Genomic DNA, 12,118 nt, shown 5'->3' with positions numbered 1-12,118 from the left:
AGAGAACGACTGACAGAGAGAGAGGGAGAGAACGACTGACAGAAACACAGTGTTTTTCAGGAAACTGTCAAAGACATCATTGTGTAGAGTCTGCTCTCCGGTCTCAATGTGTTAAAGTGTGACTTTGACTCCTGGACCTGTGGAGATAAATATAGCAACAATTATTACAATAAATACACAATTATTGCATCTTTGAATCTTTTCATCTTTGCCTCTTTGCATCTTGCATCTTTCAAGTTTGAATCTTTGCATCTTTGTACCTTTCACGTTGGTTAAGTTGTTTGTGTGACAGGAAGTGCAAGCGGGTGTGCGAGAGGGAGCGATGTCGGAGCGCAGCGCTCCGCGCGGCGCGCTGCGTCTGGACTGGGCGTACGGCTACCGCGGACGCCAGTGTCGCAACAACCTGTTCTACAGCGCCGCCAAGGAGGTGGTGTACTTCGTAGCGGCCGTGGGCGTGGTCTACAACACCCGCGACCACACGCAGAGGTTCTACCTGGCGCACACCGATGACATCATCAGGTAGGTGTTTTAGCCTGCTGCGGCTCCCGTGTTCTCTGAGACGCACGCCACGCACACGCACGCACGCACGCCACGTCACGTCACTTGTAAAATGCTTGGCTTCCTTTGAGGACATTTTAACTCAATGTCACAATGACCAGAGTTTCTCTCTCTCTCTCTGTCTGTCTCTTTCTCTCTCTCTCTCTCTCTCTCTCTCTCTCTGTCTCTGTCTGTCTCTCTCTCTCTGTCTCTGTCTCTCTGTCTCTCTCTGTCTCTCTCTCTGTCTCTCTCTCTCTCTGTCTGTCTGTCTGTCTGTCTGTCTGTCTGTCTGTCTCTCTCTGTCTCTCTCTCTCTTCTTTCTACAACTGACACCATCAAATTTATGAATTTGTCTTTGTCTCTCTGCGTACGTGTGTACGTGTTTGTGTGTGTGCGTGCGCATGTGTGTGTGTGCGTGTGTGGGTGAGTGTGCACGTGTATGTGCGTGCGTGCGGGTTAGTGAGTTCGTCCTGGCAAGAAGATGCCTCTCTGGAGTCCTCGGACAACCTTCTGGCAAGACGTTCTGGCTACTGTGTGTGTGTGTGTGTGTGTGTGTGTGTGTGTGTGTGTGCGCATGTGTCTGTGTGTGCGTCCAATAATCAGTCTTCCAAATATATATTAATAATAATACAATGTACACTTAGTACACTAACATTAATAATCAAACAGCCAATATTACGTCTTATTATAGCTGAACCTATTTAGCTGAACCTTAAACCTATTTAAAAAAAATCCAGACAGTTTTCTGAAAAAACATCAGTGGTTCTCAATATTTCATGTCAAGGACCCCAAAAATGATATGTAATTGGCCATCTGAAAATATGTTGTTCCAGCAGGGACCCTCCCAGAAGCAAAGATTTGAGTTAAAAACTCGCTCTGTAACAATATATATATATTCAAAGATTTCAGGCACATTTTCACGATATTTCAAAAATGGCAGACCTACAAGTTCATAGCGTGGAACACCTGACTCCAATTTGACGTCAGGAGTATTTAAAGGACCACTTCACCACTTTTCAACCTATCTTCATAAAACAGGTCCTCACTAATAATCATGAAAAAAATGGCACGATTTGTTTCTACTCAGTCTGTGTGTCATAGGACGGCAGATCTACAAGCCACCGAGTGGCGCGCTATGCGGAGCCGTGTGTGGCCGGAGGGTCTATTAGTCGTTGGACGTTCTCTCGATCTTGAAGCTTCATCGACATGTGCCGCCAAATCTAACTCTCTGTCTGTCTGTCTGTCTGTCTGTCTGTCTGTCTGTCTGTCTGTCTGCCTGCCTGTCTGTCTGTCTGCCTGCCTCCCTGCCTGCCTGCCTGCCAGTCTAGCGCTGCATCCAGAAGGCTCATTGGTGGCGACGGGTCAGGTGGGTAAGGAAGCGTATGTGTGTGTGTGGGACACGCTCACCGTGCACACCGTCTCCCTGCTGCGTGACGGACACACACACGGGGTGGCCTGTCTCACCTTCAGCGCAGACGGACAGGTAGGACACACACACACACACACACACACACACCAGAATGGAACAGAGCCTTCATTAATGTCTCACTTTCCGATTTCTCACTTTCCGATTTCTCATTTCTCGCACAGTTTCTCACAATTTCTCACAATTTCTTTACCCGGGGAAGTAGCTGAGCATATTCTCATATTCAGCAACACCCTGCACATAGGAACATACAGACAGACACACACATTAAAACCTGGGAGCTGACCAGTACAACCATGCACAGTCTTATACTGTTGACCACCAAGCAGCTCCAGGGGGAGCAGTTGGGGGTTCAGTGCCTTGCTCAAGGGCACTTCAGCGCTGTTGACAATCACTTCCCCACCCAGATCTGTCCTGCCCGTCCGGGGAATCAAACCGGCAACTTTTCTGCAACAAAAGCGCTCCTCTAACCGTTAGGCCAACGCTGCCCCCTATCATGCAGTAACACCTGATGATACACCTGATTGCAGACAGCTGAGTGCAATGTAGTGGAGTTTGCAGATCGCAGTCTTTGCTATACTGTTACGTTGCCGTAGTTTGCAGGCATTTTGCAGATCCCCTCACAACAACACAACTTGTGCACGTGCCCTATGGGCGTCAAAAGATACAAAACTAAACGTTTACACGTCTGTCTGTCTGTCTGTCTGTCTGTCTGTCTGTCTGTCTGTCTGTCTGTCTGTCTGTCTGTCTGTCTGTCTGTCTGTCTGTCTGTCTGTCTGCGTGTGTGCGTGCGTGCAGCGGTTAGCCTCCGTGGGCCTGGATGCTAACAACACCCTGTGTATTTGGGACTGGAGGAAAGGGAAGCTGCTGGCTACCACTTCTGGACACTCAGAGAGAGTACGTACTGTGTGTGTGTGTGTGTGTGTGTGTGTGTGCGCGTGTGTGTGTGTGTGTGTGCGCGTGTGTGTGTGTGTGTGCGTTCGTGCCTGCATGTTTTTCACACACATTATGATGTCTCCTCCAGGTCTTCGACGTGTGTTGGAACCCAAGTCAGCACAACAGACTGGTGAGCTGTGGAGTGAAGCATGTCAAGGTACGCACACACACACACACACACACACACACACACACACACACACACACAACACAAGAAGAGAGAAAGAAGACAGTTTGAGCGCTTTTAAAGGGTTTCAGATATTTGGATGCTTGTTTCACAAACGGCACACTCGTATGGTCTCTCTTATCTTAGATTCACAATAGAAGTAAAGGGTTTTCAGATATTTACAAGCTTAATTGTTTCACAGACGGAACAACCGTAAGGTTTCTCTTAGATTATTTATTTATGCTAACACCAAAAAAGGTCAATTTCCTTCATGTCTGTTAGTAAAGTAATGCATCTGAAGGCCGATAGTAAAAGATACTGGTTCTGTTCCGAATGTATCGTCTCCCCACAAAATAATATAAAAATGCTCGATAGCGGGCTCGATAAGAACCCGGCTTCGATAAGCCTGATCCATACGGTGCTCCTTATCAATAAAAAATCACACCCGTGTGAACTGAGTGGTGCAACTCCCGTCTATTGGTTCTCTGTATCGTTCCAGTTTCTTCTCTGTATCGTTCCGTTCCAGTTTGTATCGTTCCAGTTTCTTCTCTGTATCGTTCCACTTTCTTCTCTGTATCGTTCCACTTTCTTCTCTGTATCGTTCCACTTTCTTCTCTGTATCGTTCCAGTTTCTTCTCTGTATCGTTCCACTTTCTTCTCTGTATCGTTCCACTTTCTTCTCTGTATCGTTCCAGTTTCTTCTCTGTATCGTTCCACTTTCTTCTCTGTATCGTTCCGTTCCAGTTTGTATCGTTCCACTTTCTTCTCTGTATCGTTCCACTTTCTTCTCTGTATCGTTCCACTTTCTTCTCTGTATCGTTCCAGTTTCTTCTCTGTATCGTTCCACTTTCTTCTCTGTATCGTTCCAGTTTCTTCTCTGTATCGTTCCACTTTCTTCTCTGTATCGTTCCACTTTCTTCTCTGTATCGTTCCACTTTCTTCTCTGTATCGTTCCACTTTCTTCTCTGTATCGTTCCAGTTTCTTCTCTGTATCGTTCCACTTTCTTCTCTGTATCGTTCCACTTTCTTCTCTGTATCGTTCCGTTCCAGTTTGTATCGTTCCACTTTCTTCTCTGTATCGTTCCACTTTCTTCTCTGTATCGTTCCGTTCCAGTTTGTATCGTTCCACTTTCTTCTCTGTATCGTTCCAGTTTCTTCTCTGTATCGTTCCAGTTTCTTCTCTGTATCGTTCCAGTTTCTTCTCTGTATCGTTCCAGTTTCTTCTCTGTATCGTTCCAGTTTCTTCTCTATATCGTTCCAGTTTCTTCTCTGTATCGTTCCAGTTTCTTCTCTGTATCGTTCCAGTTTCTTCTCTATATCGTTCCAGTTTCTTCTCTGTATCGTTCCAGTTTCTTCTCTGTATCGTTCCAGTTTCTTCTCTGTATCGTTCCACTTTCTTCTCTGTATCGTTCCAGTTTCTTCTCTGTATCGTTCCACTTTCTTCTCTGTATCGTTCCAATGTCTTCTCTGTATCGTTCCACTTTCTTCTCTGTATCGTTCCAGTTTCTTCTCTGTATCGTTCCACTTTCTTCTCTGTATCGTTCCACTTTCTTCTCTGTATCGTTCCACTTTCTTCTCTGTATCGTTCCACTTTCTTCTCTGTATCGTTCCACTTTCTTCTCTGTATCGTTCCACTTTCTTCTCTGTATCGTTCCACTTTCTTCTCTGTATCGTTCCACTTTCTTCTCTGTATCGTTCCACTTTCTTCTCTGTATCGTTCCACTTTCTTCTCTGTATCGTTCCACTTTCTTCTCTGTATCGTTCCACTTTCTTCTCTGTATCGTTCCGTTCCAGTTTGTATCGTTCCACTTTCTTCTCTGTATCGTTCCACTTTCTTCTCTGTATCGTTCCAGTTTCTTCTCTGTATCGTTCCAGTTTCTTCTCTGTATCGTTCCAGTTTCTTCTCTGCATCGTTCCAGTTTCTTCTCTGTATCGTTCCACTTTCTTCTCTGTATCGTTCCACTTTCTTCTCTGTATCGTTCCAGTTTCTTCTCTGTATCGTTCCAGTTTCTTCTCTGTATCGTTCCACTTTCTTCTCTGCATCGTTCCAGTTTCTTCTCTGTATCGTTCCAGTTTCTTCTCTGTATCGTTCCAGTTTCTTCTCTGTATCGTTCCAGTTTCTTCTCTGCATCGTTCCAGTTTCTTCTCTGCATCGTTCCACTTTCTTCTCTGTATCGTTCCAGTTTCTTCTCTGTATCGTTCCAGTTTCTTCTCTGCATCGTTCCAGTTTCTTCTCTGTATCGTTCCACTTTCTTCTCTGTATCGTTCCACTTTCTTCTCTGTATCGTTCCACTTTCTTCTCTGTATCGTTCCAGTTTCTTCTCTGTATCGTTCCACTTTCTTCTCTGTATCGTTCCAGTTTCTTCTCTGCATCGTTCCAGTTTCTTCTCTGTATCGTTCCAGTTTCTTCTCTGTATCGTTCCAGTTTCTTCTCTGTATCGTTCCAGTTTCTTCTCTGTATCGTTCCACTTTCTTCTCTGTATCGTTCCAGTTTCTTCTCTGTATCGTTCCACTTTCTTCTCTGTATCGTTCCAGTTTCTTCTCTGTATCGTTCCACTTTCTTCTCTGTATCGTTCCACTTTCTTCTCTGTATCGTTCCAGTTTCTTCTCTGTATCGTTCCACTTTCTTCTCTGTATCGTTCCAGTTTCTTCTCTGTGTCGTTCCAGTTTCTTCTCTGTGTCGTTCCAGTTTCTTCTCTGTATCGTTCCAGTTTCTTCTCTGTATAGGTCCAGTTTCTTCTCTGTATCGTTCCAGTTTCTTCTCTGTATCGTTCCACTTTCTTCTCTGTATCGTTCCAGTTTCTTCTCTGTATCGTTCCAGTTTCTTCTCTGTATCGTTCCAGTTTCTTCTCTGTATCGTTCCAGTTTCTTCTCTGTATCGTTCCACTTTCTTCTCTGTATCGTTCCAGTTTCTTCTCTATATCGTTCCAGTTTCTTCTCTATATCGTTCCAGTTTCTTCTCTGTATCGTTCCACTTTCTTCTCTGTATCGTTCCAGTTTCTTCTCTGTATCGTTCCACTTTCTTCTCTGTATCGTTCCAGTTTCTTCTCTATATCGTTCCAGTTTCTTCTCTGTATCGTTCCAGTTTCTTCTCTATATCGTTCCAGTTTCTTCTCTGTATCGTTCCACTTTCTTCTCTGTATCGTTCCAGTTTCTTCTCTGTATCGTTCCAGTTTCTTCTCTGTATCGTTCCAATGTCTTCTCTGTATCGTTCCAGTTTCTTCTCTGTATCGTTCCACTTTCTTCTCTGTATCGTTCCACTTTCTTCTCTGTATCGTTCCGTTCCAGTTTGTATCGTTCCAATGTCTTCTCTGTATCGTTCCAGTTTCTTCTCTGTATCGTTCCACTTTCACGCATGCGCACACCACTCGTGCTCATGACTACAGGTACACACACAGGTACACGGACATTGCTGGTTGTAGGAGTGGTTGCACCACTCAAAAACGAACAAGTTTCCTCTCTCTCTCTCTCTCTCTCTCTGTGTGTGTGTGTGTGTCTGTAGTTCTGGTCCCTCTACGGCAACGCGTTGACGGCGAAGCGAGGCGTGTTCGGGAGGACGGGCGACCTGCAGACCATCCTGTGCGTGGCGGCGTCCCTCAAGGACGACGTCATCACGTACTCCGGGGCGCTCAACGGAGACGTGTACGTGTGGCGAGGACTCAGGCTGACGCGCACCGTGCAGGCTGCGCACGATGTGAGTCCCCCACACACACACACACACCGTGCACGACGTGAGTCCCCCACACACACACACACACACACACACACACACCGTGCACGACGTGAGTCCCCCACACACACACACACACACACACACACACACACACACACACCGTGCACGACGTGAGTCCCCCACACACACACACACACACACACACACACACACACACCGTGCACGACGTGAGTCACACACACACACACACACACACACACACACACACACACCGTGCACGACGTACATTTCTCTCTCTCTCTCTATCTCTCTCTCTCTCGCTCTCTCTCTAGGCAGGTATCTTCACCATGCACTCGTGTGAGGAGGGCTTCGCTACGGGAGGCCGAGACGGATGTGTCCGGCTGTGGGACCTGGACTTCAAACCCATCACCAAGATAGACCTGACGGAGAGCCAGCACGGCTACAAAGGTACCTCTAATAGAGCCACGGTTACAAATGTACCTCAACTAGAGCCAGCACAGTTACAAAGGTACCTCTAATATAGCCATGGTTACAAAGGTACCTCAACTAGAGCCATGGTTACAAAGGTACCTCAACTAGAGCCAGCACGGCTACAAAGGTACCTCTAATAGAGCCATGGTTACAAAGGTACCTCTAATAGAGCCACGGTTACAAAGGTACCTCAACTAGAGCCAGCACGGCTACAAAGGTACCTCTAATAGAGCCATGGTTACAAAGGTACCTCAACTAGAGCCATGGTTACAAAGGTACCTCTAATAGAGCCACGGTTACAAAGGTACCTCTAATAGAGCCACGGTTACAAAGGTACCTCAACTAGAGCCAGCACGGCTACAAAGGTACCTCTAATAGAGCCATGGTTACAAAGGTACCTCTAATAGAGCCACGGTTACAAAGGTACCTCAACTAGAGCCATGGTTACAAAGGTACCTCAAATAGAGCCATTGTTACAAATGTACCTCAACTAGAGCCAGCACAGTTACAAAGGTACCTCTAATAGAGCCACGGTTACAAAGGTACCCCAACTAGAGCCATCGTTACAAAGGTACCTCTAATAGAGCGTCGCAGCCCATCCCCCTTTCAGAACGACGAGTGGCCCAGGAAATGATTCTCCATTCATTTTCTCCATAGGCTTTTCAAAAAAAAAAGAGCAACACATGGTAATGCATCGAATGCATAAAAAGTAGTCTTCAAGAATCATACATAAGATATAAGAACCTAACATCCGTCTAACAGTGGATTATCATAATAAAACTATGCGTGTTCACTATAGCGTGATGTGTCTACATAAAATACAGTCTAAGTTATATAAGTTGAGCCTTTGCATACGCCTGTAAGGTCGTCGAGGCTACGGGCCATGATGGAGTCTGAAGAGGTGGGTTCATTCCTAAAGTAATGGCCTATTTTATACTTTTTATACGCATTAAGAAAAGAAAATCTTTGGACATTTTCTCCTCTCCTCTCCTCTCCTCTCCTCTCCTCTCCTCTCCTCTCCTCTCCTCTCCTCTCCTCTCCTCTCCCCTCCCCTCCCCTCCCCTCCCCTCCCCTCCTCTCCTCTCCTCTCCTCTCCTCTCCTCAGGTCTGTCCATTCGCAGTGTGTGTTGGAACGCCGACAGGATTCTGGCAGGAACTCAAGACGGTGAGATCTTTGAGGTGAGATAAAGTTAATAATAGTTAAAGACTATACTCGCTCTGCCAAACATCGTGTTCTCTCCAAAGCATCGATAATTGAGGGGTAAGCTATGCGCGTGACATCATCATCGTACCCGGACGTTATGCGGGAACACCTACTGACTGACCTACTGACCTATGTGTGGCAAACACTATATTTCTGGCCTTGACAGCCCATACATGATATGATATGATATGATATGATATAGTACTTTATTGTCAGTTCACACTGAAATTTGTCTCCCGACACAGCAGCCAAGTATGCAGAAACACATATACAAACACAAAGAACAAGACAATTTACATACATAAAGACATGAGCAATATCCACCGCTTAGATTATCCTGTGGCTACTACATCTCCTGATTAAGCCTCAAGGTCGACTGGTAGACAAAGGACCTCTTTAGTCTGACCTTATTGTATGCTGGTACACCATTATCTCCTTCCTGAAGGTAGCAACCTATATTCTCCATACAACACATGCTTATAGTATTAGAGGTGATATTCCTTGCTAACCTTAGGATACATACATACAAACAGAAAAGTCCTATCTTGACCTATGATGGTATATTCATTGTATGTGCATGTCTCTCTCTCTGTGTCTCTGTCTCTGTCTTTGTCTCTCTCCCTCTCTCGTGTGTGTGTGTGTGTGTGTGTGTGTGTGTGTGTGTGTGTGTGCGTGTGTGCGTGCGTGCGTGTATGTGTGTGTGTGTGTGTGCGTGCCCAGGTCTTGGTCCACGACAGAGACCACCCCTCTCTGATCATGCGGGGTCACGGTGACGGACAGCTGTGGGCGTTGGACTCACACCCCAAAAAACCCCTGGTGGTCACTGGAGGAGACGACCTCACCGTGAGGTCAGAGGTCACACACACACACACACACACACACACACACACCGTGAGGTCACACACACACACACACACACACACACACACACACTCCCACCGTGAGGTCAAACCAGGGGGGCAGTCAGACAGATATTTAGTGAAGCCACTAAGGAAATCGGGACTTCCTGAAAGTTCATATAATGGCCTGTTGTGGCGCTGTCTGTCATTGGGCCCAGAAAAACCCCCATATCCCCATAGAGCTCCATGTATTTGGGCCCAACTTCACCTAGACTGTATTACCTTAATAAACATGGTCATGAATACCTTCTGCTTCCAGTCACTAGTTTAAAGTCTCATTTTTTTTTTTTTAACACTTTATTTTGATTTTTATTGGTGAATAAATGTGTACATTTTGTTGTATCCGACATGTAAATATCCCCCCTCCCCCCAAATCAAGGTCAGAGCAAGACAAATAATACAAAGACAGACAGTATAAGACAGTAAAAGTAATTAGTAAACTAGTTTTGAAAGTACTAATGAACAAAAAATAAATAAATAATAATAATAATAATAATAATAATAAAATGAACAGCATTTTCCATCAGGGTATGGTATCTAGGTTACATACATTGTATCCATCTTTCAGTTTAGATTAAATTGTTTCTATATCCAACTGTCTACTAACCAGAGGTCGGCCAGTGTCAGGTTTGGTGTGAGGTATCAGAAAGTCTCATTTCTCTTTTTGGACAATTATGGTCCCATTTATTTAAAAAAAAATGACCATAAAGTTGCGTGTGTTCTGAGGGGCGTGGCTACCGTTACAGTCTATGATCGGGAGTGAAATTAAAAACCAACGAAGAAGAAGTCCCACCTCGTTGTCTGGGTTATAGCCAATGGGCCAGCTGGGCCCAAACGGATCTAGAAAGATGGCGATTTACAATTCAAGGACTGACAGGCTTCATCTTACGTCCTCCATATCAGACCTGGAGAACGCTTTGTCCAAATTCAGACCCACGCACGCACGCTCACTGGAGGAGACGACCTCACCGTGAGGTCAGAAGCGCGCACGCACGCAATAATAACACCCACATTGTTTCACCGATTTCTCCCCCACCCTATGATCTGTCTATTTTTTAAATATTATATTATTTGTGTAATATTATAATTCATTGTGTTGTCCAATTACATTGTTCGTGCGTGTGTGCGTGTGTGTTCAGGTTGTGGAGCACATCGGACCGGACCCTGATTGGTTGCTTCAAGGCGTCGGAGGCGGTCCGTAGCGTGGCGTTCAGCTCCGACGGCTCCCATCTGGCTCTGGGCACGACGGGGGGCGCCTGCACCGTGCTGAGAACCTGGTGCGTGTGTGTGCGTGTGTGTGTGCGTGTGCGTGTGCGTGCGTGTGTGTGTGTGTGTGTGTGCGTGTGCGTGCGCGTGCGAACCAAGATACCCTTGTACCTGTCTAAATACTTCACCAAGGTAGTGACCACGTAGGTCGCTAACCCTAACCTCAGTCTTAACCGGCCACGTAGGTCGCTAACCCTAACCTGTCTAGATACTTCCCTAAGATACCCATATGTACCTGTCTAGAACAGATACTTCCTTAATGTCAACCAAGTCCACACCCACAACACCAGAGGGAGTGCAACAAACCATGTTCAACCCAGATTCGACACAAACAAGGGATCTTGCATAGCCCTGTATATTCGTACGTCTTTAAATGTTGTGATGCATTGAACATGGAGAGGACCCTGATGTTAACAAGGGTTTATCTTTTTTCATTGAACTGCACTTTCATTGAACTGTATCCACTGTACTCTCTCTCTCTCTCTCTCTCTCTCTCTGTGTGTGTGTCTATGTCTCTCTCTCAGGGACATGGCGGAGGTGGTGACGGTCAGAGACAGTAGTCAGGTTCTCTCTCTCGCTCTGTGTGTGTCTATGTCTCTCTCTCAGGGACCTGACGGAGGTGGTGACGGTCAGAGACGGTGGTCAGGTTCTCTCTCTCTCTCTCTCTCTCTCTCTCTCTCTGTGTGTGTCTATGTCTCTCTCTCAGGGACCTGACGGAGGTGGTGACGGTCAGAGACAGTAGTCAGGTTCTCTCTCTCTCTCTCTCTCTGTGTGTCTATGTCTCTCTCTCAGGGACCTGACGGAGGTGGTGACGGTCAGAGACAGTAGTCAGGTTCTCTCTCTCTCTCTCTGTGTGTCTATGTCTCTCTCTCAGGGACCTGACGGAGGTGGTGACGGTCAGAGACTGTAGTCAGGTTATCTCTCTCTCTCTCTCTCTGTGTGTCTATGTCTCTCTCTCAGGGACCTGACGGAGGTGGTGACGGTCAGAGACAGTGGTCAGGTGGTCCATGCGTTGAGGTTCTCTCCAGATGGAAGTCACCTGGCCGTGGGTTCTAACGAGGGCGTGGTGCACCTGTACGCTGTGCAGCAGAGGTACAAGAAGGTAGCGCACGCACACACACACGCACACGCACGCACACACACACACACACACAGGTGCACCTGTACGCTGTGCAGCAGAGGTACAAGAAGGTAGCGCACGCACGCACAACGCGCACGCACACACACACGCACACGCACGCACACACACACACACAGGTGCACCTGTACGCTGTGCAGCAGAGTTTACACGAAGGTAGCGCACGCACAACGTGCACGCACACACACACACACACATAGTCCACCCTATAGACTATAGTCCATGGACTATAGAGCGCCGAGTCCCTCCCCCTTTCAGAACGACGAGTGGCCCAGGAAATTAATCCCAATGCATTTTTCCCCGTAGGCTTTTCTTAAAGTATTTATTTAAAGACGGTTACGCCGCGGACAAAGCCAACTCGGATCGTGACAAATCATGACA

The 12,118-nt window shown here is 46.5% G+C and overlaps 1 protein-coding gene across 1 annotated transcript in view; it reads left to right on the top strand.

Annotated features, from left to right (window-relative positions):
• Positions 1-322: 322 nt before the first annotated feature.
• The window catches only part of LOC308328320 (echinoderm microtubule-associated protein-like 6), a gene marked incomplete at both ends in the record, with an annotated part of 135,829 nt that continues 124,033 nt past the window's right edge, over positions 323-12,118 (top strand). Inside the window, 10 exons of the mRNA XM_080782091.1 lie at positions 323-519; positions 1,861-2,020; positions 2,762-2,860; positions 2,988-3,056; positions 6,568-6,759; positions 7,071-7,206; positions 8,336-8,409; positions 9,155-9,282; positions 10,473-10,610; positions 11,560-11,701. Of these exons, the coding sequence (XP_080638217.1) occupies positions 323-519; positions 1,861-2,020; positions 2,762-2,860; positions 2,988-3,056; positions 6,568-6,759; positions 7,071-7,206; positions 8,336-8,409; positions 9,155-9,282; positions 10,473-10,610; positions 11,560-11,701 (1,335 nt within the window). The remainder of the gene's footprint in view (positions 520-1,860; positions 2,021-2,761; positions 2,861-2,987; positions 3,057-6,567; positions 6,760-7,070; positions 7,207-8,335; positions 8,410-9,154; positions 9,283-10,472; positions 10,611-11,559; positions 11,702-12,118) is intronic.

Source organism: Protomyctophum bolini, assembly GCF_963924005.1.
Source record: "Protomyctophum bolini genome assembly, chromosome: 14".
In the NCBI taxonomy this organism is placed as follows: Eukaryota; Metazoa; Chordata; class Actinopteri; order Myctophiformes; family Myctophidae; genus Protomyctophum; species Protomyctophum bolini.
The sequence above is the reverse complement of the archived record's forward strand: the minus strand, read 5'-3'. Positions and strand labels throughout refer to the sequence as shown.